The following is a 22,931-nucleotide window of genomic DNA, read 5'->3' as shown; positions in this document are numbered from 1 at the left end:
CTATGTAGTTCTGAAGTAAAACATAAATCTCAGGGTAAAAGGTCTTTAATTTGAACTAGAAGAAGCTCTAAGCTTCACTTTCTAAAAACTATTCACGAGGGGGCACTGGCTGGCTCAGTCACTGGAGCATGCAACTCTGGATCTTGGGGTTGTGGGTTTGAGCCCCACGTTGGGTGTACAGATCCCTTAAACATTTTTAAAAATCTAAAAATACTTTAAAATAAATAAATAAAAATAAAAACTATTCACAAAATATAAATATTTATTTATTTTCCTATTCGCTACTTCTCCCAAATAGAGCCAACTTCAGAAAGTTATATGAAGCAAATAACCAAAACAAGAAAGTCTTCTAAATGGGATGATGTCACCTAATTGAGACAAAAACAGTGGAAAAAGACCTTAAAATTATCCCCTGGAACAAGAAACACATACCTCTGGAAGAAAGCGGTCTCTGCAGCAGTTAGGAGGCCCTTCAGGTATCCACCTTTGAAATGGTTAATTCTGCTACTGCAAGGGAGCTTCTTTGGTTTGAAGCAGAACCAGGGTTCTCCAGTGTAGACATCTGTAAAGTTACACAGGGGAAGACTCCCAGGAAGACACACATTGCACTCAGTGGTTTCAGAAATTCTTCCTGAACGGAACAGACTCTTGAAATAGACTCTGTGTGGTTTCTCTTCCTGCAGGCGCTGAAGAACTCTGATCCCCTCAGTGGGGTGGACCAGAGATACGGACACTTTAACTTTGCCTGGCCAGAGCAGAGTAAAGAAGACCTTGTAAAACCCATTCTGGTAGTCTACCACTCTGCCCACAGCCCCTGCCTGCAGCTTAGGGGAGTGGATCCTGGCCTGCAGGTAGTCTCCACCATACTTCTTGGGCTTTCTTTGAAAATCCTGCACATGAACCAGCACTTCTAGCTGGCTTCCCACCTTGAAGAAGGCTGCGGAGTTCAAGATAACAAAGTAGCTGGAAGAAGGGTCAGTGCTCTTCACAAAGGGGACTGGACCCACATCAGGCACCTGCCACTGTAAGGCAGCCAGCAGGGAGTCCTCCTCCGTGCGCTCCCGGCTGGACAGAGTCTGATGCTCATAGCCACAGTAAGGATTCCGGCTAATTCTTGTCATCTGGGAGGAAACAAACTGTCCACTGCTGTCGATGAATGTGGCTGAAACAGTCTCATGGTCCAAGTACTGAAGACAGAAACATAAAAACAGAAACCACAGCTATAATAAATTTCCTTGTATCAGCCAAATATATCTCTGCTTCGGTTTAATTTTAATAAAACTACTTGGTATGACATTGTCTCAAAACCCAGAGCTTACTAGTTTAACAAGGCTATCTTATTATAACACAGTGACATCAGGATGAGGAATAAAGTCATAAAGAGATCTCCACACTGTGGATCTCACCTCTGGGAGCTCAATCAAGTTCCTGTAATAAATATCAGACTTCCAGAAAAACAAGAAGAAAAGGAATCATTTTGAAATATAATAGAACATTCTGTTCTTAACAAGGCCTGCCCCCAAGAGAAACTATTTTACCAGAGCCTAATCTATTGGGGTTTTATCAGAACTTAACCAAACTGGGGTAGGGAACATACCCAGCTCCAGCCCATTCTAACCATCTATCCAACTTAAAGAGTGTTGGGGGAGGACTGAGAAGCACTTTTGAAGTTCACAGCCCCATAGCAAAGGCTCCCTAAAGGACTGAGAGTCACTCACAGGACTATAAATCGCTTCACCTCCCTCAAACCTCACCACTAAAAACTTACTTATCAGAGTTTCCTTTACCTAGTACATCATGTCCAGCTTTCAACAAAAAATTGTAAGACATACTAAAAGACAAAACACATAGTTTGAAAACACAAATAAGGCATCAGAACCAGACTCAGCTATGGCAGAGTTGTTGGAATAATCAGACCAGTAATTTAAAACAAGTATGATTATTTGACAATAAATTATATACAAAAATTTTTAAATAAAAAAATAAAACAAGTATAATTAATATCTATAAGGCCTCTAAGGGAAAAAGCAGACAACATGAAAGAACAGATAGGCACTGTAAAGACAGAGATAGAAACTCCCAGAAAGAATCAAAAAGAAATGGCAGACAGCTGAGAGGATTTTTAGGGAGAGAAAATACTCTGTATATCGCTATAATGATGGACAGTTATCATTACACATTTGTCTAAACCTGTAGAATATACAACACCAACAGAGAATCCTAAGGTAAACTATGGACCTTGGGTGATGATATGTCAAGGTAGGTTTATCCTTGGTTAAAAAATGTACCATTCTGGGGCACCTGGGGGGCCCAGTCAGTTAAGCACCTCTTAATTTTGACTCAGGTGATGATCTCCCGGTTGGTAAGATCCAGCCCCTCACTGACAGCGTGTGGAACATGCTTGGCTTCCTCCCTCTCCTCTCTCTCTCTCTGCCCCTACCCACGCTCCCGCTTTCTCTCTACATAAACAAACAAACAAACAAACAAACAAACTTAAAAAACAAAATGTTTACTGTTCTGGTGAGTGACATAATAATGGGAGAGGCTACGCATATAAAGGGGTGAAGAGTATGTGGGAAATCTCTGTCATCTTCCTACAATGTAAGCCCTGACAATCATTTCTTTCTATTTTGTAATGCAAGTGCCTGACTTCAATTCCACTTCAAAGACAGCTATCTCAGAAAAACACACTGGCAGTCAAATGACTAGATAAAGAGCCAGGCTACCACCTCCCACACAAGGCTCTTTTGCTTTAGAGATCTTGGTTGATTTAGATAACTGACCATTCCCTGTGCTTTAAATTCCCACTCTTATGTTTTAAATTCACCAATAAAGAATGAACCTGTGAAACCCCAGGCCCCTACCCATGGACCCCAAAAACAGCAGAACCCCAAGCCCACACTCTTTTCTTTCTCTACCCATGACCTCACTGTGTGACCCCAGGTGTGTTGTATACCCTCCAGGACCCATGAATAATAAAACCTGTTGTTTTTCAAAGTGTCCTGCTGGCAGTCACAATAAGAACCATGAGGACCAGTCCAGAACAATGGTAATCAAGAGGCTGAAACTAGCACAAAAACATTTCTGGTCAATTTTGCTTTAAACCTGCCAGAGACTCATTTTAGACCTAAAGCCACCTGCAGATTAAAAGTATGGGGGTGGAGAAACACCTATCATGCAAATGGGTGTCAAAAGAATAGAAAATCCAGTCCTAGTAGCAATACTTATATTGGACAAACCAGACTTTTTTGTTCTTGTATTGTTTTTATATTGCTTTGGTACAGGGTAGTGTTCCCTCTATTCCATTATTCATAAGATTTTGATAAAGATTTCCATTAATTATTTTTTTTAATGATTGGTAGATTTCACCAATGAAACCAGGTGGTCTTGAGCTTTTCAGTGCTGGGAGATTTTTTTATTCCTAATTCAACCTCCATTTTTGTTATTGGTCTAAGATTTCCCACCTCTTGGATTCAAGATTCATGATTCAATCTTCGTAACTTCCACATTTTTTAGGAATTATCTGGAGTTTTTTCTTCTAAGTTATCTGATTTTTTAGTTTATAATTGTTTATAGTAATCTGTTATCACACTATTGATTTCTGTGGTTATCTGTTGTATTGTTTTCTCTTCCATTTCTCATATTGGTTTTTGAGTCCTCTTTTTTCTTAGCTAATGTAGTTAAGAAAATTGCCAACTTTGTTCATTTTTTGGAAAAAGTGGTCATTACTTTCGATGTTATTATTTATTCTGGCCTCTTATTTATTCCTGATTTTTCTTTATTATTTCCTTCCTCTACTAAATTTCAGCTAAGTTTCTTTTTTCTAGTTCCTTGTGGTGTAATGTTGTTTATTTCAAATTTTTTTCCTAATATGAGCATTTATAGCATAAAATTCACTCATCTGCTTTTGCTGCATCCTACAGGTTTTGGAAGGCTGTGTTTTTTTTCCTTTTGTTTCGAGACATATTTTGATTTGCCATTTAATTTCTTGTTGGGCCAATTGCTTGTGCAGTAGTGTGTTAATATTTACATACTAAAATTTAGTATTTACATTGTAGATTTTGGGGGGTTGCTTAGGTGGCTCAGTCGATTAAGCATCTGACTTTGGCTCAGGTCATGATCTCGCAGTTTGTGGGTTCAAGCCCCACGTCCAACTCTGCTGACAGCTCAGAGCCTGGAGCCTACTTCAGATTCTGTTTCTCCCTCCCTCTCTTCCCCTCCCCCACTCACATTCTGTCTTTCTCTCTGTCTCTCTCTCTCTCTCTCTCAAAAATAAACATTAAAAAAAAAGAAGAAATACATTGTAGATTTTTCAGCTTTGTTTCATTATTAATCTTTAGTTTGTACCACTGTGGTTGGAAAATATACTTGGTATGATTTTAGTCTTCTTAAAATTGTAATGTTTGTTATGTCTCTTTTTATGTTATTTAACCAGAGGATTCTTCTGTGTGTGTACATGAAGAAAATGTTATTCTATTTTTCTTGGATGGAATGTTTTATATATATATCTTTTAGAGCCATGTATTCTAAAATATGCTTGAAGTAAAAATGTTCTTGTTGAAAAAAATAACTTTAAGAGGCTACTCATTTAAAATAAAGTATATCAGGGGCATCCGGGTGGCTCAGTCAGTTAAGTGTCCTATTCTTGATCTCAGCTCAGGTCTTGATTCAGGGTTGTAAGTTCAAGCCCTGCATTGGGCTCTGTGCTGAGCATGAAGCCTATTTGATAAATAAAATAAAATAAACAAAACAAGACAAGACAAAATAAAGCATATCAGAGGAGAGATGGGTGAGAGCGTGGGTGAAACAAGTGAAAGGGATTCAGATAACATTTATGATGATGAGCTCTGAGTAATGATGTATAGAATTGTTGAATCACTATGTTGTACACATAATATAACTAATACACTAATTAAAACTAGTATAACACCGTATGCTAGCTATACTGAATCAAAATTAAAAAATAATTTAAAAATTCTGCTTTAAACAAAAAGTTCTCTTAAAAAAGTCTTCAGGGGACACTTGGCTGGCTCAATGTAGAGCATGTGACTTGTGATTTTGGGGTTGTGAGTTTAAGCCTCATGTTGGGCATACAGATTACTTAAAAATAAAAAATGTTTAAAAAAAAGGAGTCTTAAAGAAATAAAAATCAAAAAATTAGAAGAAATGCCAGAGATAAAAAGCAATGTAACAGAAATGAAGAATGCCTCTGTAAGTCTCATTTGCAAACAGACATAACTGAGCAAAGAATCCTTGAGCTTGAGGATATGTCCAAGGAAACTTGCAAAACTAAAAAGCAAAAAGAAAGCTAAAAACAGAAAAAAGAATTTTAGAAAATGAGAACAGAATTCAAGAATTCAGAATTCAGAATTCAAGAACTGTGGGAATACTACAAAAGGTGTAACATACCCCCACAGAAATATTGAAAGGATCAGAAAGATAGAAAGTAACAGAAGAATATTAAAACACTAATGACTGAAAATATCCCCAAATTAATATCAGATACCAAAACATACAGTATTTCTATTTTTAATTTTTTGAGGAAACCTCCATAATTTTTTCCACAGTGGCTACAGCAATTTACATTCCCACCAACAGTGCACAAGGATTCCCTTTTCTCTATATATACCCTCACCAATATTTGCTATTTCCTGTCTTTTTGACCCTAGCCATTCTGACTGGTGTGAGGTGAGATCTTATTGCGGTTTTGATATGCATTTCCCTGATGAATAGTGATGCTAAGTATCTCTTGTTGGCCATCTGTATGTCTTCTTTGGAAAAATGTCTATTCATTTTTTAATTGGACTGGTTTTTTTTATTGAGTTAAGTTTTTTCTTATATATATTTTGGATATGAACCTGTTATCAGATATATATCATTTGCATCTCACATTCAGTAGACTGTCTTTCTGTTTTATTGATGGTTTCCTTTGTTGTGCATAACTTTTTATTTTAGTGTGTTCCCAAAAGTTTACTTTTGCTTTTGCTTCTCTTGCCTTAGGAGATAGATGCATAAATATGTTGCTAAGGTCAGTGTCCAACAGAGTGCTATGTTTTCTTTTAGGAATTTTATGCTTTCAGGTCTCACAGGTCTTTAATCCACTTTGAGTTCATTTTTGTGTATGGTTTAAGACAGTGGTCCAGTTTCACTCTTTTGCATACAGTAGCTGTCCAGTTTTCCCCACACCATTTATTGAAGAGACTGTCTTTTCTCCATTGCATATTCTTGCCTCATTTGTCATAGATAAACTGACCCTAAAGTCATGGGTATATTTCTGAGCTCTCTACGCTCTTTCATTGATCTATGTGGGGGTTTTTTTGTTATAGTATTTGGTTCTTGTCTTCAGTTCCTGAAAACACTTCAGAGCCATAAAGGTGAAATGGGTATCTTATTCAAAACAAGTCCCTTTCCACCACAACTGGGTTGATATAAATGAGGTGACTTTTGGAAAGCACCTAAGGATGGGAGCTAGTTGCTGGGAGAACCAGCCATGATTAGAGGATTAGACCTTTCAGTCCCACCTCCTCACCTCTGGGAAGGGGAAAGTGGCTGGAAGTAGAATCAACTACCAATGGCTAACAACTTAATCAATCATAGCTGTGGAATGAAACCTCCATAAAAAGTCAATAGGATGGGGTCTGGGGAGCTTCCAGGCTAGTGAACACATAGGAGACTCAGGGAGAGTAGAGCACACAGATAGTGTGGAAGTTCCACACCCTTGCCACATACCTTGCCCTATGCTCTCTTCCATCTGGTTGTTCCTGAGTTATATACTTTTATAACAAACCAATAATCCAGTAAGTAAAATATTTCTCTGAGTTCTGTTGAACCACTCTAGCAAATTAAACACAAGGTGGGGGTCAATGGAACCAGTTGGTAAGAAGCACAGGTAACAACCCAAACTTACAAATGCCATCTAAGAAGAGATAGGAGGGGGTCTCTGGGGAGAGAGACAGTCTTGTAGAACTGAGCCCTTAACATATGGGATCTAATGCAATTTCCAGGTAGACAGAGTCAGAATAGAGTTGAATTGTAGAACATCTTACTGATGTCCAAGAATTGCCTTCTGGTGTGGAAATTGTATACAGAACCTTTCTAGTACCTAACCCAGGAAACTGCATCTAACATTATACACTGAGTTAAATTGCAAGGGGAAAAAAAAAAACAATAACAACAGCAAAGCAAAACCAAAACTTATTCTCCGCAATAGCTAGTATTACCTGTCACAAACCACTTAAACAAACTCCTCAAGCTCCCCACCTATGCCAAAACACTTCAAAATCTTATACACGGCAGGGGCACCTGGGTGATTCAGTCAGTTAAATGTTCTACTCTTGACTTTGGTTCAGGTCATGATCTCACAATTCGTGGGATCAAGCCCCATATCAGGCTCTAGGGTTCTCTCTCTCTGTCTCTCTCTCTCCCTTCCTGCTTGTGCTCTCTCTCGCTCTCAAAATAAACAATAAAAATAACTTATACATGGTAAAAAATAATCCCATACAAGGTAAAAATAACCCCAAAATATATACGGGATTTTTAATCCTTTAGAGTTCTCAGACTCTGTATTTTTTTCCCTTTCATTTTACACTTACATACAGACATTTTCAGTTGAAAAGATTACATTAGGAGCCTTTATTTTAAAGGAGAACATGGTAGGGGGGCACCTGGGTGGCTCAGTCAGTTGAGCATCCAACTTCAGCTCAGGGCATGATCTGGTGATTCGTGAGTTCGAGCCCATGTGTTTGAGCCCTGTGTCAGGCTCTGTGCTGCAGCTCAGAGCCTGGAGCCTGCTTTGGATCCTGTGTGTCCCTCTCTCTGCCCCTCCCCTGCTCCCACTCTGTCTCTCTCTCAAAATTAAACATTTTAAAAAATAGAAAGAAAGAAAGAAAGAAAGAAAGAAAGAAAGAAAGAAAGAAGAACATGGTGTTATTTGTTAATTTTAAAAAGTAGTGGAGGAAAACAAAAATGACTTTGAAATTTTTCCCTTAGCAGAGTTGACATCAGCATGGTAACAGCCTGATACATTACTTCTTTTTGTCCCCCTTTCAACAGTGAATTAGGCATTCATCCATAAACAAAAATGCCTTTATGGGAGTTGTGGGAAACAGCACCATATGCCAGGAATCCAGAAGTCTCGCCCATATGTGCATCTGGTAATAGGCAGACAGACCTCAGCACAGGTTGCCAGTGAACTTACACCAACCCCACTCGGCCACAGTTGGGAGGAAAACCTCAAGAGTACTGACCTGGGCAGATCCCAGTGAATGAGGAAGAATCTGTGGAAATCCAGCATTCCCTACAGGAGATGCTAGTATGCCACTGGTGATGTAGCGGAGGGGTTAACAGGAACTCTGCCAGTGCTTCCCCCCCCCCAACACAACACAGTGCAGAGGCTGAACTATCTTCCAAAAGGGAAAAGGAGAGTGGTGAGTTAATGCTCAGCCACCCTTGCTGAATGGGATGCTGCTAAAAAAAAAAAAAAAACATTTCTCTCTAGCAGCACCCAGAGTACTGAGGCTAGTAGGAGGGAGGAGATCAGGAAAAAGGCAAATAAGAATATCAAAGGGCATTGAAAGGATGCAGGTCCTGGTAACTGCTGAGGACTTTAGCAGAAAGTCTGTCCACAAGCCTATGGGAGAATCTCACCCGACAATCTCCCCACCAAACCCATGAGGCACCCCCAACACCCTGAGTGCTAAACTCACACCTCCCCCAACTCTGCCATCAGCTCTTCGCATACCCTTCCACATGAAGTGGAAAGCGTAAGTCTGATAAATGAGTGTTATCAGAAAAATAAACTAGTATCTCTGGGCAAAGAAGAAACCAGAAACCTGAGTTACAGTGCCACCTTCTGGAAAACAAAAGAAATTAAGAGAGGCTAGCCTGCTGGGTTGTAAGAATCAGAAGAGAGAAAAGCTTAAGAATTATGCCATATGAAGAAGGAAAAATGTGGGGAAGGTGTATCCATATAAGAGTGGAGAAAACCCCAGATATCATAGGACCAACAAACAATTTACCCCATCTGAAGGCAGATGGTATAAATTTGAGGAAGTGTCTGCTACTTTAAATGTAAAAGCAGCAATGCAAATCTACAGGAACATGAAAAATCAAGGAAATACATTATCACCAAAAGATAACAATAATCTTCCAATAACCTAGCTCAAAGGCACAGAATTTAACACCATCTGATAAAGAATTCAAAATAGTTGTTTAAGGAAACTCAACAAACTGTAAGAAAACCCAGATAACTCAACAAAATAAGAAATCTACAGAGAGAAATCATAAAAAAGAAGCAAACAAAAATTCAATGAATGCAATGAAAAATTCAACAGAGAGCATCTACAGTAGAGCATCTCAAATGGAAAACAGAATAAGCGAACTGGAAAATTAAACTTTAAAATAACCCAATCAGAAATGAACGAAGAAAAAAGAATGAAAAAGAACACAGCTTACATGATCTATAGGACGATATTAAATGTACAAATATTAGAATAATTGGGATTTGAGAAAGAACAGAGAGTGAAAAGGGGTCAGAAAGTTTACTTAAAAAGATAATAGCTGCCAATTTTCCAAACCTGTGGATATAATTATATGACCAAGTTCACAAAGCTAATAGATCACCCTAATATCTCAATGCAAAAAGAGCTTCTCCATGACACAATATAATAAAACTGTCAAAAAACAGAGAATCCTGAAAGCAGTCTGAAGAAAAGACTATAATCTGCAAAGGAACACCCATTTGGCTATCAGCAGATTTCTCAGCAGAAACCCTACAGGCCAGGAAAGAGTGGAATGACATATTCAAAGTGTTGAAAGAAAATAACTGCCAGCCAAAAATACTGTATCAGGGAAAGTTAGCTTTCAGATATGAAGAAGAAATAAAGACTTTCCCCAGACAAACAAAAGCTGAGGGAGTTCATCACCACTACATCAGCCTTGCAAGAAATGCTAAAAAGAGTTTTTCAAGCTGAAATGAAAAGATACTAATTGGTGACATGAGAACATATGAAAGTATACAACATAAGAGTAAAAATAAATATACAGTCAAAATTAGAAAACTCTAATTCTACAATAGAATAGTGTGTTAGCCACTTAACTACAGCATTAAAGTTAAATGGAAAAAGCATTAAAAGTAACTATAGCTACTGTAACTTAATGAACACACAATATAAAAAAGGTAAATTGTGACATCAAAAATATAAATGGAGAGAGTAAAAGGGTGGAGCTTTGTATACTATGAAGTTAAGTTGCTGTAAGCTTAAAATGGACTGCTTTATCTAAGAGATATTTTATGTAAGTTCCATGGTACTCACAAAGCAACACCATAGAGAAGATTCACAAGAGAAAGAAAGGAAAAACAGAGCATACCACCATAGAAAAACACCAATTTACAACAGAAGGCAGAAACATAGGAAAAAAGAAACTATGAAAACACAAAACATTCAGAAAGTACTTAATAAGATGGCATGGTAAGCCTTTACATATCAATAAATGCTCTAAATATAAGTAGATTAACTTCACCAGGCAACAGGCAAATAGTAGCTGAATATATTAAAAAAAAAAAAAAAAAAAAAAGACCCAACTATAGGCAGCCTACAAGATACTCCAGATTTAAAGACACACATAGGCTGAAAGCAAACGGATGAAAAAAGATAGTCCATGTAAGTAGAAACTACAAGAAAGAGGGAGTGGCTACACTTAATCAGACAAAATAGACTTTAAGCCTATTTTAAGCCTAACAGTAACAAGAGACAAAAAAGGTCATTATATAATGATAAAGAGGTGAATTCATCAAGAAGATATAACAATCATAAACATACACCAATTCAACATCAGAACGCCTAAATATATTAATCAAATTCTAACAGAACTACAGGGAGAAAGAGAAAACAATAAAATAATAGTAGGGGACTTCAATATTCCACTCTCAGCAATGGACAGATCATCCAGACAGAAAATCAACAAGGAAACATTGGACTTGAACCATACATACATTAGATTAAATGGACCTAACAGACATTTATAAAGCAATCCCTATCAAAATTCCAATGGCATTTTTAATAAAAAGTAGAAAAAACAGAGTTTGTATAGAACCATAAAAGACCCCAAAGAGAGCAATCCTAAGAAACAAGAACAAAGCTGAAGGTATCACACTTCCTGATTTCAAACTACACTACAGAGTTATAGTAATCAAAACAGGGGCACCTGGGTGGCTGAGCTGGTTAAGCGACTGACTCCTGATTGCAGCTTAGGTCATGATCTCATGGTTCATGGGATAGAGCCCCACACTGGGCTCCACGGTGAACATAAAGACTGCTTGGGATTCTCTCTCCCCTCTCTCTCTCTGCCCCTCCCCCAGCTTGTGCACTCTCTCTCTCTCTCAAAATAAATGAACAAGCATTTAAAAAAAACGGTATGGTACTGGCATAAATACAGAATAGAATCAAGTGTCCAGAAATAAACCCTCACATATATGATCAACTAAATTTTTAAAAGTAATCTCTATGCCCAATGTAGGGCTAAAACTCATGACCCAAGACCAAGAGTCACATGCTCTACTGACAGAGCCAGCCAAGCAACCCTAGGATCAACTAATACTTGACAAGAGAGCCCAAATACTTAACGGGGAAAACAGTCTCTTCAACAAATGGTGTTAGAAAAACTATAATCACATGCAGACAAATGAAACTAGATCCGTATCTTACACCAATCAAAATGGATTAAAGACTATGTTATACAATATGATATTATGAAATCCTATGGTGATAATCATATTGCAATATATAAGTGTATCAAATCTACACACTGTATACCTTAAACTTACAGGTTATATGTCAACTATATCTCAATAAAAAGAAAGAAAATATTTTCCCTTTCCTACTGATTACCTATTAGGAAATATTCCAGCCTCCCTCTCTTTTCAAGTTGTTGTAAGGATATAACAAACCATTAACGCATGCTCACAACACCCCCTCTTCTCCTTCCTACCCTTTTCCTCTCTTCCTTTCTACTCTTACTCTTGTTCCTTGGGTAGCCACCCCAGCTATTCAAGAGCAGCCAATGTCAGGATACAAAATCAATAGACAGAAATCCATTGCATTTCTATACACTAACAATGAAGCAGCAGAAAGAGAAATTAGGAAAACAATCCCATTTATAATTGCACCAAAAATAATAAAAATACTTAGAAATAAACTTAGCCAGGGAGGTGAAAGACGTACTCTGAAAACTATAAAACACTGATGAAAGAAACCGAAGACCACACAAACACATGGAAAGATACTCCATGCTCATGGATTGGGAGAACAAATATTGTTAAAAGGTTCATACTACCCAAAGCAGTCTATGGATTTAATGCAATCCCTATCAAACACCAACAATATTTTCACAGAACTAGAAGAAATAATCCTAAAATTTGTACGGAACCACAAAAGACGCTGAATAGCCAATGCAATCTTGAAAAAAAAAGAACAAAACTGGAGATAGCACAATCCCAAATTTCAAGATAGACTGCAAACAAAGTTATCAAAACAGTATGGTACTAGCACAAAAATAGATACATAGATCAACAGAACAGAACGGAGAGCCCAGAGATAAACCCACGATTACTTGGTCAATTAATCTATGACAAAGATGGCAAGAATATGCAATGAGAAAAAGTCTCTTCAACAAATGATGCTGGGAAAACTGGACAGCTACATGCAAAAGAATGAAACTTCTTACACCATACACAAAAATAAACTCAAAATGGATGAAAGACCTAAATGTAAGACAGGAAGCCATCAAAATTCTAAAAGAGAGCACGGGCAGTAATTCCTCTTAAATTGGCCATAGCAACATTCTTCTAGATACATCTCCCAAGGTAAGGTAAACAAAAGCACATGTAAACAACTGGGAATATATCAAAATAAAAAGCTTCTGCACAGCAAAGGAAACAATCAATAAAACAAAAGGACAACCTACAGAATGGGAGGAGATATTTGCAAATGACAAATCTAATAAAGGGTTACTACCAAAAATATATAAAGAATTTACACAACTGAACACACAAAAAAACAAATAATCCAACTTAAAAGTAGACAGAAGACATGAACAGACATTTTTCCAAAGAAGGCATACAATCGTCAACAGACACATGAAAAAGATCCTCAACATCACTATCAGGGAAATGCAAATCAAAACTATGATGAGATATGCCCTCATACCTGTCAGAATGGCTAAAATCAATAACAGAAGAGACAACAAGCATTGGCAAGGATGTGGACAAAAAGGAACCCTTGTGCACTGTTGGTAGGAATGCAAACTGGTGCAGCCACTGTGGAAAACAGTAAGGAGGTTTCCTCAAAAAGTTAAAAATGGAATTACCATATGATCCAGTAATTGCACTATTGGGTATTCACCTAAAGAAAATGAAAACACTAATGTGAGAAAATATATGCACCACTATTATGTTTACTATAGCATTATTTACAATAGCCAACATATAGAAGCAACCCAAGTGTCCAAATAAAGAAAAATGAAGAAAGAAGAGATGGTGTATATGCGTGTGTGTGTGTGTGTGTGTGTGTGTGTGTGTGTGTGTGTGTGATGGAATATTACTCAGCCATAGGAAGAATGAAATCTTGCCATTTGCAACAACATAGATGGATCCAGAAGGTATAATGCTAAGTGAAAGTCAGAGAAAGACAAAAACCCTATGAATTCACTCATATGTGAAATTTAAGAAACAAAACAAAGAAAGAAAAAAAAAACAAGCAAAAAAACAGACACTTAAATATAGAGGACAAACTGGTGGTTACCAGAAGAGAGCTGGGGAGGGCGGGGAGGGGGATGAATGAAATAAGTGAAGGGGATTAAGAGAACACTTACTGGGATGAGTACTGAATAATATATAGAACTGGTGAATCACTATATTCTTCACTTGATACTAATATAACAATGTATGTTAATTATACTGGATTTTTTTTAAAGACCAGCTGATTGACCCAAGCAGCCTAATCCAAGAATCACCAGATACTTGGGGCTGAGCCATGTGAATTTTTTTTTAAGTAAGCTTCACACCCAGCACAGAGCCCAAGACAGGGCTGCAACTCATGACCCTGAGATCAAGATCTGAGCTGAGATCAAGAGTCAGATGCCTAACTGACTGAGCCACCCAGGCGCCCCAAATAGTCCTTAATATTAAAGCCAGCCAGAATCAGGTTTCTTGCAGCCAAAAGTCCTAATAAACTGGCATTGTTTTTATAATCAGAAAAAACTATATATATGTATATATATCAATGAATAAGAGGAAAAAACAAATAAATAAATGCAGGCCATGCTCAATGAGAGCTTATCAGAGAAATAATAATGATTCCCTCTACAATCTTTAGCTGGATATTGCTATATACACCTTATGTGATATTTTTACTTAAAATTGAGTGTGTACTTTTTAGAAAATGCTGAGATACTCTAATTGCATGAAAAGTATAGTCAGGACCAAGATGCATAGGATGGAAAGGGGATTAAGGGAGGGCAGGTTGCCAAGCTTCAGAGGCTTTCCCACTCCTCATCCCCACCCCAAGCTTCTTTGTCAATTCTCATCACAGTAATAAATTGAACAGTTTACAAGCCATGACAATATTTTCGTCTAGGACAAGATGACTCTTTAGACAGGGAAAATGTTTTACTGAACTCCAACAAAAGACCTATTTGCTATTTTCAATGTAAGAATTGTCTTAATCATTGATTACTGCTATCTCCCCTCCCTTAGGGCTGAGTTTGTGTTTGTGTGGATAATTAGAGCTGTTAGTTACCATTCAGTCCAGAAGTTTTCAAGAACTAAAGCTGGACTATTATGGGAATTTTCTCACATTCCTTCCTGACTGTCATATTAATGATGTGGGACTCTGGCCTGCCCTCTCAAGTCTCTGTCCCTTCTCCTGTCTCCTCACTGAACCTAGACCCATACAAGTTTTCCTCTATTTGTATACCCAGGCTGTTGAATGTAGTAAAACACACACACACACACACACACACAAAACCAGTGAAGGTGAGTGCCATGCACACCTCTGGTCTTGAAAACTTACTGCCCCTGTCCATCTCCCAACCCTGTTCTCCAAGGCCCTACACACAAACCTGTTGGGCAGCACTCTCCTTCTTCAACCCTCCACCTCCTCTACGGGCAAGAACTGCTTCAATGTCTTACCCTCCAGCAGTGAATGTATCTACATTGCCAATCACCATGATATTTTTCCTTCTTAGCTCAGACAGAGAAAGGAGCACGGCCCTCCCTACATACTTAATACTACAAGAACAACAAGAACAAGAGAGGCACAATATACCTTGTCTCTCATCCTACAAAGTTATATGCTCCACTTGTGTTCTAGATCCCATTATCTCCTCTCCTTGGCTCATTAATCCTTCACCCCACACCCCCCAGTTTTACTTTTTTAATAAATGTTTATTTATTTTTGAGAGTGTGAGCCAGAGAGGGATGGGGGGGAGGGGGGAAGGGGCGGTAGGGACACAGGATCCAAAGCAGACTCCTCACAGACAACAGAGTGTCTGAAGTGGGGCTTGAACTCACAAACCATGAGATCATGACCCAAGCCAAAGTCAGACACTTAACTGAGCCACCTAGGCGCCCCTCCCCTCCAGCTTCTTAATTACCACTTTCCCCTCAAATTCAAATTCCTCAGACTTCAACTTCCAGCCAAGATAAAAAAACAGTAAGATTTACCCTTCCACCTGAAATAACTTTTTTTAAAAAAGTCCAAAATATAGGAAACACTGGTTTTCCAGACACTGGACATCAGACAACAAATGACAAAGATTCCTGAAAGGAAATACAGGGGGTGATCCTTTGCTTGCACCCTTGAAAGCATTTCCAGGCTGCAGCATGGAGAGCAGAACCCAAGTGGGGCCTGGCCAACTGCTCAAGTTGAAGAGATGTGGCCGAGTCTTGAAAGACCAAGGTGAATACACAGGACAGAGTGATAGGAGGAGAGGTACAGAGAGAGAGAGAGAGAGAGATCTCAGGAGATCTACAGACGGTCCCACTTGCGTTCTTGACAGAGTACTGGAGGGCACAAGTGCATGATGAAACTCCTGGAGGCGGAATAAAAAAACCACTTGAAAGCATGAAAGACAACAGTAATGTGAGCTCCCACAGGGCCCGAATGTTTGGGGACACATTCAATCTATAGCAAAACCCAATAAGCAGAGAAACACCATAATTACGCTGGACCTGAGAAGTACCACAAGCCAACAAGACAGGCAGCAGCATCTTATACAGAATCACTCCATAAATTTTGGTGTCCTATGAATCTGTGCAGTGAGTGGCAGAGTGGCGGAGGGGGATACTGCTAAGTTCCTTCGCAGTGCCAGGCAGTTGAGCGGGTTCAGGAAGACACAGTCTCTGCCCTTCTGTGATAGTCTTCAGAACAGACTCATCAACTCCCTCCTCTGAGATACTTCAGCTCTTTGCTGGGAGTCCGCTGAAAGGTCCCCTCCTTGAGTAAGCTTTCCTTCATCTCTCTAAACTGCTACAGAGTAGCCTGCTTTCCTTTCTTTATAGTACTGTTCACAATTTCAAACTATCATTTATTATTACTGTATGATTATGACTACTCATTATTTTCTCCTGTGCACACTGAGAATATGAGCTCCATAAGTGAAGAAACCATGTCTCTCATCTTCATCACTGTACCTTTTGTGACAACACAGGATATAACCACTGAAGGGACCCAAACCCTTACTGAGAAAATGAAAACAAGAGCTATGGCCTGGGTAAGTTTTCTGATGACCAACATTTCCCAGGCTACTTAGCCCCAAACCCTTAATTTGGTTCCCTTAGTCATGACGGAGTATACAACGTACTCACCTCCACCTGAGTAACATTGATGATCAACACCACCACCATCAGCACTGCAAGCAGGCAGCAGAAAAGCCGTAGTTTGAAGAAATTGATCCACATTGTCTGGCTGTGTCTTGATCACCCATGGCTGACGCCAGGCTACCTCCACTCCTCAAAACTCCATTTCCTTGTTCTTCTGAGCTGCAGATAAGCTTTTAGTTTAATTTACTTATTTTCTGCTAGTATCACGAAGAGTTCTTTGTACAGAGGAGAGGCTGGGGTTGATTTAAGAAGCACATTTTTCTTCAAGGGACTCCTTCAAAGAGGGGAGATGAGAACACAAATTACCAACTGCAACGGTCTTGGGTGGGGTAAGAGGAAGGACATGACATTTCTTCTTCCTTAACCTTCTCAAAGGCCCAGAGTCATGAGGAGAAAGCAAAGAGCCAGAGCACAGTGAGATCTGTTCCATATCCAGACAACTTGCTCAAACCCAACCCCAGGCTTCCATATAAATACAGTGATAGTTGTCCTGCAACCTATTTAGGTTTTAACTTTTTAAAGAGGCAAAGAAGAATGTCTTCAAACTCTCAGAGGTAGAAAATTAAAGTAACTGTTCAACTTCTAGAGGTCTAAGTAAATAAAATCCCTTCCCTTTTCTTATAGTTAAAGTCATATAACATTCCTAAAGTAATTGTGTTTGAAGAGCATTAGGAGGAAACCTTGTGATTTTAGGAGGAAATCTGGGATACTGTGCAAACCATCCTGACCTCTAGAAAACAGTGCTGTCCCTCTGCATGGCAGGGGATAGGAAACACCCTTTGGATTTCCAGCTCTCTCAGCGCACATGTAGAACTGGCCCTCCCTCAGCTGAGTAACGGCACAGGAAGGAAGACACTTGCCCTGAAGATGCAGGAGAGAAAAACTAAGCCCGAGAATTAAGAGGACACCCAAATCCATCATCATAAATGCTAGAGGTGGAGGACGTCAGAGCCTGCTGCTCCTAATTGTTCTCCCACAAAAGGAATTCAAAATGCTCCCCTCCCCGAGTTGTTATTTGATATAGGTAAGCAGAAAAAGTACTCATATTTTATTCCTAGCGAGACTTTCCAAGGAGGACCAGAGGGCAGGGTGGAGAAGGCAAGGTGAAAGGGTGCATAACTGGGTGGGAGGATCTGGGAACACTTCGCTGCACCAGCACTCCCTGCAGCTCTGTATGGGGTCTGGCATGCCCCGCCACCCCCTCACTCTTCCACTCCACCTATCCAATGCATTCCCATGCGCAGGGACCACAACAACTCTTCTTCACCTGCGCTTCATAAAGGAGACAGGGCTAAGCTATTCTAGCATGCTCTCCATCCTCTGAACTCCCACAGCACTCTCTTCTCATTTCACTTCTCAGTGATTTCACTTCTCTGTATTTGTAGTTCTTGTCCCCATGACAAGACTATACCAATTATGATTACATTAAAAAACAAAACAAAACAAAAAACAGGGGCCCCTGAGTGTCTCAGTCAGTTGAGCGTCTGACTTCGGCTCAGGTCATGATCTCACGGTCTGTGAGTTCGAGCCCCGCGTGGGGCTCTGTGCTGACAGCTCAGAGCTTGGGGCCTGCTTCGGATTCTGTGTCTCCCTCTCTCTCTGCCCCTCCCTGGCTCGGCACTCTGTCTCTCTATCAAAAATAAATAAACATTAAAGAAAAAATTTTTAAACACAAACCAGAAACCATGTATCAGAGAAAAGGCTGCTTCGTAATAACAATGTATCATACTTCCTTGATTCCCTCACAGGATGTCTTCCCTTACCTGATATATGTTGATTCAACCATCCATGCCACAAATAATTATGGAAGCCTGTTCTGTACCACACACTGTACTAGACGCCAGAAATTCTCAGGGAAAAGCTAACACTCATATTAGGGAAGAGGTGGTTCCCCTCCTAAATTGAGTTAGAACAGATCCAGCACTCCTGACCACCTCTACAGGGATACCACACACCGAACCACGTGATAAGCCCTCAACACCACCCCTCTCCAACACCAAGGCACCCACTCACCTCAAAGTGCCTCTAAATTCTGGGAAGGAATAGCAGTGAAATAGAAATAACTGTCAACAGGGCACACTGCTCCTCTATAGAAACCCTTCTCGAGGAGTTGGCCATAAAAATCATAGGTTTCTCTTATGTCCAGAGAGGGAAAAGGCCAAAGATGACACCCCACAGAAATTCAGCAGCACATAGGAAGCATAGTGTGTGTACTGTGGAAACGCCAGCAGTTTAGACAATGTGTTATTCAGAGCCAGTTAGCAGCAGCACAGCGGCAGCCAGTGGTGGAGAAGGACGGCAAGGGCAGCAGACCCCAGAGCTATAGGGACTACAGGGACACAGGTAGAAATGCAAATATGCAAGAAGCCCCTCACAGCCAGGGACTTAAACTGAAAGTCATTCCTGGAAGGTCATGCCAAGAAAAGACCTGACTTCCCACCATGAGCAAGTACAGCACTGAGATGTGAGAGACTCATCTGTACGTCTAAGTAAATGTGGTCTGAGGAGCACTGAGACCTCTCTTTAGAAAGACACATAATATTAGGGGCGTCTGGGTGGCTCGGTCGGTTAAGCATCTGACTTGATATTGGATCAGGTCATCATCTCAGGGTCGTGAGACTGAGTCCTGTGTTGGGCTCTGTGCTGACAGTGAGGACTCTGCTTGGGATTCTCTCTCCTCTCTTTCTGCTCCTCCCTTGCTCATGCTCCCTCTCTCTCAAAATAAATAAATAAACATTTTAAAAAGACATATATTAAAATGTTGATAGGTGTCACCTCTCAGCAGTTTCTGTTTTTCTCCTTCATCTTTATCTCAATGTCTTAATTTTTTGCCAGGAAATAAAAATCACAAATATAAAGAAAAAAAGCGGGTTTCTAAAAGTAATAAAGATAAGCCATAAGGAGAAACAGAATATTAAAGCAAATATAGGAAAACAACGCAAGCTAAAATGAAAAATTTCAGGGGTGCCTGGGTGGCTCAGTTTGGTAAGCTTCTGACTTTGGCTCGGGTCATGATCTCACAGTTCTTGAGTTCAAGCCCTGCATCAGACTCTGCACTCACAAGCTCAGAGCCTGGAGCCTGCTTCAGATTGTGTCTCCCTCTCTCTCTGCCCCTCCCTGGCTTGTGCGCGCTCGCTCTCTCTCAAAAATAAATAAACATTTAAAATATAATAAATAAATAAATAAATAAATAAATAAATAAACAAACAAACAAAATGAAAAATTTCAAAGTGAAAGAAGAAATGTTTAACAGTTCTCTGCTATTTTCCTACCAATATAAAACCTAGGCATTAGAACAAGAAAGCTGTTTGCCAAGACAGCAGAACAATATCATTTGGTATCTCAAATTGCCTGAGAACTGAATAAAAACAAAAGTGCTAGATGGGAATGACTCTAAGAAAAAGTTTCCTATATTAACCGAAAATAAACTATATTACTGAATGTAATTTACCTTTTTCTTTTTTGAAATTTCCAATTCCCAAGAAGAGATGCTTAATACAACTAAGAAATTAGAGTTTACATCTAACTTTTCTTCCAGTGTGAAGTCCTGCATTCAAGCAATCACGACAATAGCCCTTATTCTCTTCTTGCCACATTCAAAGCATAGGTTGATGTTTTTTCATTTTTATACCATTCTTCCTGCTCCAGCAGAGATAAGCACATGATATATAGGTTAAAGATACTGAACGTAAAGGAAAACGTATTTGAAATCAAGAGTACAATTTTCTACTGAGATGCACATAGATTTCAGTACAACATAGTAGGAGAAACATTTCCTTTACTACTAATAAAAAACCGTAACTGGATGTTTACATATATGAACTTAAACACGGCAAATCACTCCCAGAGCTGAGCTGAAGGTCAAAACTTTATAAATAGCAATATAACTGAAAAAGAAAAGATAAAAGCTTCATATGTTATTTTTCTTAAAGACTAGAATAACCATGTACTTCAACAATCCATCCTACCTACAGAAAACAAGCAGTGTCCAGACAGACCTAACAGTTATGATTACTTCATGAGGAATTTAAACTTGAGTGGTCTTGTTTTCAAATCCTTCTGATCTGTCAGTCCACCCCTTACTCATGCTTCATATTCATGTTCAAAGGACAAGCAGAAAGTAAAATTTGTGGTCTGTTGAGTCTCTTTCTCCAAAGTTGATTGAGACTACTTGCCAGCCAATCTAACTTCTTTATGGTCCATCCCAACAACCCTAGACTGTCATTACCTACTGGACCTCCCACCCTCTTTCATAAGAGAATTACAAAGTGATTGCTTACATCACTTGGAATTACAGTTGTCAGTAACATCAATGAGATAGTTGAGCTAGTACTTTTAAGAGAAAATCAGGCAGTAAACCCATCCTCTAGGGAACTAAAGTTCTTAGACAACCATTTCACAAAGACAATGTATTAGAGGATAACCACACATCCAATTTCTGGCACACGCCCCATCCTAAATACTCTGAACTGCTATCCACATTTATATAATTGTGCTTTTCAGACCAAGTGTCTAGAATTTCAATTTAGAAAACACAGACCCCTACATGAGACAAATGACAGATTTATAAGGAATATTCCCAAACTTAAACACTTATATATCAAACTTTCCAAATTGCAGCTATATAACTCATAAATATACACAACAAACTGGTGGTTGCCTTGCCGGAGGGAAATGGGGGGATGGGAAAAATAGGTGAGGAGGATGAGAAGGTACAAACTTCCAGTTACCAAATAAATAAGTTATGGGGATGCAAATATAGCACAGGGAATATAGTGAATAATTTTGTAATAGCTTTGTATGGTGACAGATGGTAACTACGTTGATCATGCTGATCATTTCATAATGTACATAAATGTCAAATCACTGTGACATACACCTGAAACTAATATAATATTGTATATCAACTATACTTCAAAAAATAAATAACAAAGAGCAGCTATATTTCATAGGGGACTGAGTAAGACCCTGAAACTTAACGGGCCAGGATCTAGAGAAAGAACTGGAGACCTATCCAAGACCGTGAAAATGATGGGTCACCAAACAAGGTCAACCCCTGGACAAAGACGAAGCACAGCAGAAGTCTGCAGGACTTGGTTCCTCTGATTCTAGTTCTCTTTCATGTACCCTCATCTCACACACCCAAAGTGCTGACTCACCTAGGACTTCCTTGCCCTTCCACCAAAGCAGCACCTCATGCTTTCATGGAGGGGAGGAGTTGAGAAGTAAACAAACCAGTTAGATAAGTCACAGAGTATTAAGTGCTATAAGAAAATATAAAGCACATTAATAGGCTGTGTTCTTTAACCTTGCATGCCCATGAATATCATCGTGTAAGCTTTTAACAACGCCGACGACTAGACTAGACTCAGAATCAGACTACACTGAATAGGAATCTGTGGGAGCAAGTCCCAAGAAACAGCTTTTTAAAAGAGGTCTCCAAATATTATAATATTTAATCATAATATATAGCCAAATAGGGGAACCACTAGTATGCGGTGGCCAGGGGTGTTACTCCTATCATTCAGTCAGGGATGGCCTTTCCAAAACTGTAACCTACACTGTCCCCTCAGGACAATCCGAATCCAGGGCAATAGGGACAGCCAACCTCACTTCAGTTTCCTTTCCTTCGTTTCCTTTCTCAGTAACAAATAACAGCACTGTATCAGGCCAGAGATTGTCAAGGAGAGAAGAGAACTAAGCACAGTCAAAGAAAAGCAGAACCCAAACACCATGGAGGAATAATAGTGTGTTGCTGTCTCCACTGCATGGAATCAGACAATTAATGATCGGGGTCTGGGAGTCCCACCAGCTTCAAGCACACCCTGATGTTCCAAATGATAACCACAGTGAGGAGGGGGAAGGCCCACTGAGCAGTGTGATTCTTCATCTTTAGGAAATATGGCAACAATCCTCCTTTAAATAATGAAAAGAAAGGAAAATTTTACAGACAATTACACACAAAATTCATATAAATCCTGACTGAGAATGCCCCTGACCACCACCCTGGTGGCCTCTGATCAAACGGATCCAGGCCAGGGTTTCCACATCA

General features: G+C 39.4%; 1 protein-coding gene across 3 annotated transcripts in view; it reads right to left on the bottom strand.

Annotated features, from left to right (window-relative positions):
* The window catches only part of NXPE3 (neurexophilin and PC-esterase domain family member 3), a 44,053-nt gene that overhangs the window by 20,469 nt on the left and 653 nt on the right, over positions 1-22,931 (bottom strand). The window contains exons 1-3 of one of the 3 annotated variants that reach the window (XM_042954542.1): positions 22,704-22,746; positions 16,865-17,153; positions 433-1,187 (exon numbers count right to left, since the gene is read on the bottom strand). In XM_042954542.1, coding sequence (XP_042810476.1) covers positions 433-1,187; positions 16,865-16,957 — 848 coding nt within the window. In that variant the 5' untranslated portion in view covers positions 16,958-17,153; positions 22,704-22,746. Of the gene's footprint in view, positions 1-432; positions 1,188-16,864; positions 17,154-20,330; positions 21,639-22,703; positions 22,747-22,931 lie in introns of those variants that run through there. The other 2 variants (XM_042954540.1, XM_042954541.1) reach the window with 2 other exon arrangements.

Source organism: Panthera leo, chromosome C2 (assembly GCF_018350215.1).
Source record: "Panthera leo isolate Ple1 chromosome C2, P.leo_Ple1_pat1.1, whole genome shotgun sequence".
In the NCBI taxonomy this organism is placed as follows: domain Eukaryota; kingdom Metazoa; phylum Chordata; class Mammalia; order Carnivora; family Felidae; genus Panthera; species Panthera leo.
This window is presented reverse-complemented; position numbering and strand designations above follow the sequence as displayed.